Below are 2,601 nucleotides of genomic sequence, written 5' to 3' on the forward strand. Positions count from 1 at the left end.
TGAGGGCCGCCATGTACTGTTACTCAGGTCATCTCATTTACAGATTACATACTGCACAACTTTGGAGGCACATTAAGCTTGCAATCATATCCCCATTTTACAAATGTAGTAAATAGGGCTTTTAAAGGAGTAAGAGACATGCCCAATGGAACATAAGTGGTACATAGCAGGCCTAGATCTCGAATCTCAGCCATCTATCTCATTTATCTCCAAAACCATTGCTCTATTCACTGCTTATCCCTTAATTTTGTTCATCTATTAATTTTTTTCATCCACTAATTCAAGATTTATTTGCTTAATTCCTTTTAGATATTGCTCTAGGAACTGGGAACATAGCAACAAATAAAATAGTCATAAAAATGTAACCCCCATGGAGCTTACATTTTGGCAGCAGGAGGCAAACGACAAATGGAAAAAGTGATATATGTCAGATAGGGAAGAGGATAATGGAGAACAGTGTAACCGGAAAAGGGGCGGGGAGTGCTGGAAAGGAGGTAGGGCACCTTCATTGATAAAGTGGCATTTGAGCAAGACTTAAAGGAGGGAGAGCAGGTTGAGCCATATGAGCATCTGGGGAAAGAACATTCCAGGCAATGGTACAGCCAATGCAAAGGTCCTAATCCTGCCTGTCATGCGTGGGTAAGATAAAAAGGCCAGGATAGCTAGAATAAGTTAAGCAGGGGGTGAGTACTAAGAGATGAGGTCAGATGGGGGCTGTGTGTGCGATGACATGGGTAGAGAAACCAGATCACGGAAGGCCTTGTGAGCTACGGTAAGGACTGTAGCTTTTAGTTTGAGTGAAACAGAAGTAACTGGAAAGTTATAAGTACAAGAATAAGGTTCTGACTTAGTTCTGAATAGATTGCTCTGGCTGCTTGGTTGGGAATGGAAAGTAGGAGCCAAGAATAGGAGCAGACAGGTGGTTGGGATCCTACCGTGGACATCCAGGCTAGACAGGATTGAGGCTCACACTGCAGGAGTGGGGAGAGTAGGTCATGTAGGTGGTCAGAAATGGTCAGGCCCTGGGATATATTCTGAAGGTAGAACTGACGTGATTACTGAAAGATTGGATGTGGCATTTGAAAAAAAAAGGAACATAAAAAATTATACCAAAGTTCTTGGTCTGAGGAATTGGAAGGGTAAGATTGTCATTTACTGAGATGCCCAAGATTTGGAAAAGGTTTTTGGAGATGAATTAGCTATTTGGTATCAAAAGAAAATATAAATACTGAGATTGATACTCAGAAAAATTCAAGATCGTTATTGAGAAGCACATAGTCTTCGGAAATAGCAATAAAATTACCTAATAGAATGATCATTTATTTGGTAATAAAGATATTGATGCAATAAACTTTCCAATAAATCACATATTACCTTAATTTAATATCTAGATATTTCCTTTGCTGAAAAGTTTTAGACGTTCAGGCATTTCAAAGATCATTTGACAAAATCTATGTTTTATACAATGTTATTCATTTTAACATTGCTATCCAGTTTTAGAAGGATTCACTAGTTATTTCATTTCATAGGAAAAAAATAAATCAGTTTGTATCTATGTCTGTAACTCCCTTACCATTTCTTAAGTAACCATAGAAGCTTGAGATATTTAAAATATCGCTCGCAGGACTTTTCGCCTTATTATGTACAGATTCCATTTTGAAGGAACTGTTGGAAAGAAAAGATTTAAAGGATATTACTAACATATGAAAAATACTTCGAGAAGATAAATTGAAGATGGGGTGCATGATTACTTCAGCAAATTTGTAAATCAAATACAGATTATTTTTAGCAACATCTTTCACATTAATCTCTTTCGTGAATCTTATTTCCCCACTTTGCTCCCATCTAAAATCTTTGTCCCACTTGAATTACAAATCTTAGTTTACCAGAATTATCTGTGACCCACTTTTATAGGAGGGGCCTTGCTACTTTAGGTCACATGACTTCTGGCTAATGCAACAAATTTTTAAAGCCTAATATGTAGACATCTGCCAAAGAATTTTCCCCAGGTACCACTGGGGCCTTAGGAAGGCAGGCTTTAGCCTAGGCCAGTGTTTGAATCATAGGAATTTTCAGACACTACCAGGGATGTTCTCATTGTCAGACAGTCATTTCCTTAAAATTCCGTTAAGTCATGCACACAGTTGTTAAGCATACGGTGATTTTTCAACCTAACAACCACAACAAAATGTTTATGAAATGGTCAAATCTTTTGGAAGGATTTGGTGTGACAAATCCAATACACATTATTTTGATTTCTCAAAAAACGATATCTGGGCTCTCACAGAAGAGCAAACCTGGATTAGAGAAGCAGGCTCTCAGCCTGACTGACACCTCCATTCTATAATTTGTTTCAATGAAGAATTCTTTAAAGCATCAACTAATGTGTGATAACAGTTTAAAGGGCATTTAATGGAAGGCATGCTGAAAGCCCATAAGCTCCCCCAAAGGGCAGCAGACTTCTGTGTCAGGAACAAACTCAGAATGAAAACCTCTGGCAACCATCTGCTCTGTGGGATCATACTTAGACAAATAAATAAACTTTATTAGCAGCCTAAGTTTTTAAGAATTTGAAGATCACCTATCCCGCCCACCTCATTT

At 38.0% G+C, this 2,601-nt stretch overlaps 1 protein-coding gene across 1 annotated transcript in view; it reads right to left on the reverse strand.

Moving 5' to 3' along the window:
* The window catches only part of WDR72 (WD repeat domain 72), a 266,498-nt gene that overhangs the window by 109,726 nt on the left and 154,171 nt on the right, over positions 1–2,601 (reverse strand). Inside the window, 1 exon segment of the mRNA XM_012658023.1 lies at positions 1,574–1,665. Within this exon segment, the coding sequence (XP_012513477.1) occupies positions 1,574–1,665 (92 nt within the window).

The sequence above is a fragment of the Propithecus coquereli genome, unplaced genomic scaffold (assembly GCF_000956105.1).
Source record: "Propithecus coquereli isolate 6110/MARCELLA unplaced genomic scaffold, Pcoq_1.0 Scaffold57, whole genome shotgun sequence".
NCBI classification, from domain to species: domain Eukaryota; kingdom Metazoa; phylum Chordata; class Mammalia; order Primates; family Indriidae; genus Propithecus; species Propithecus coquereli.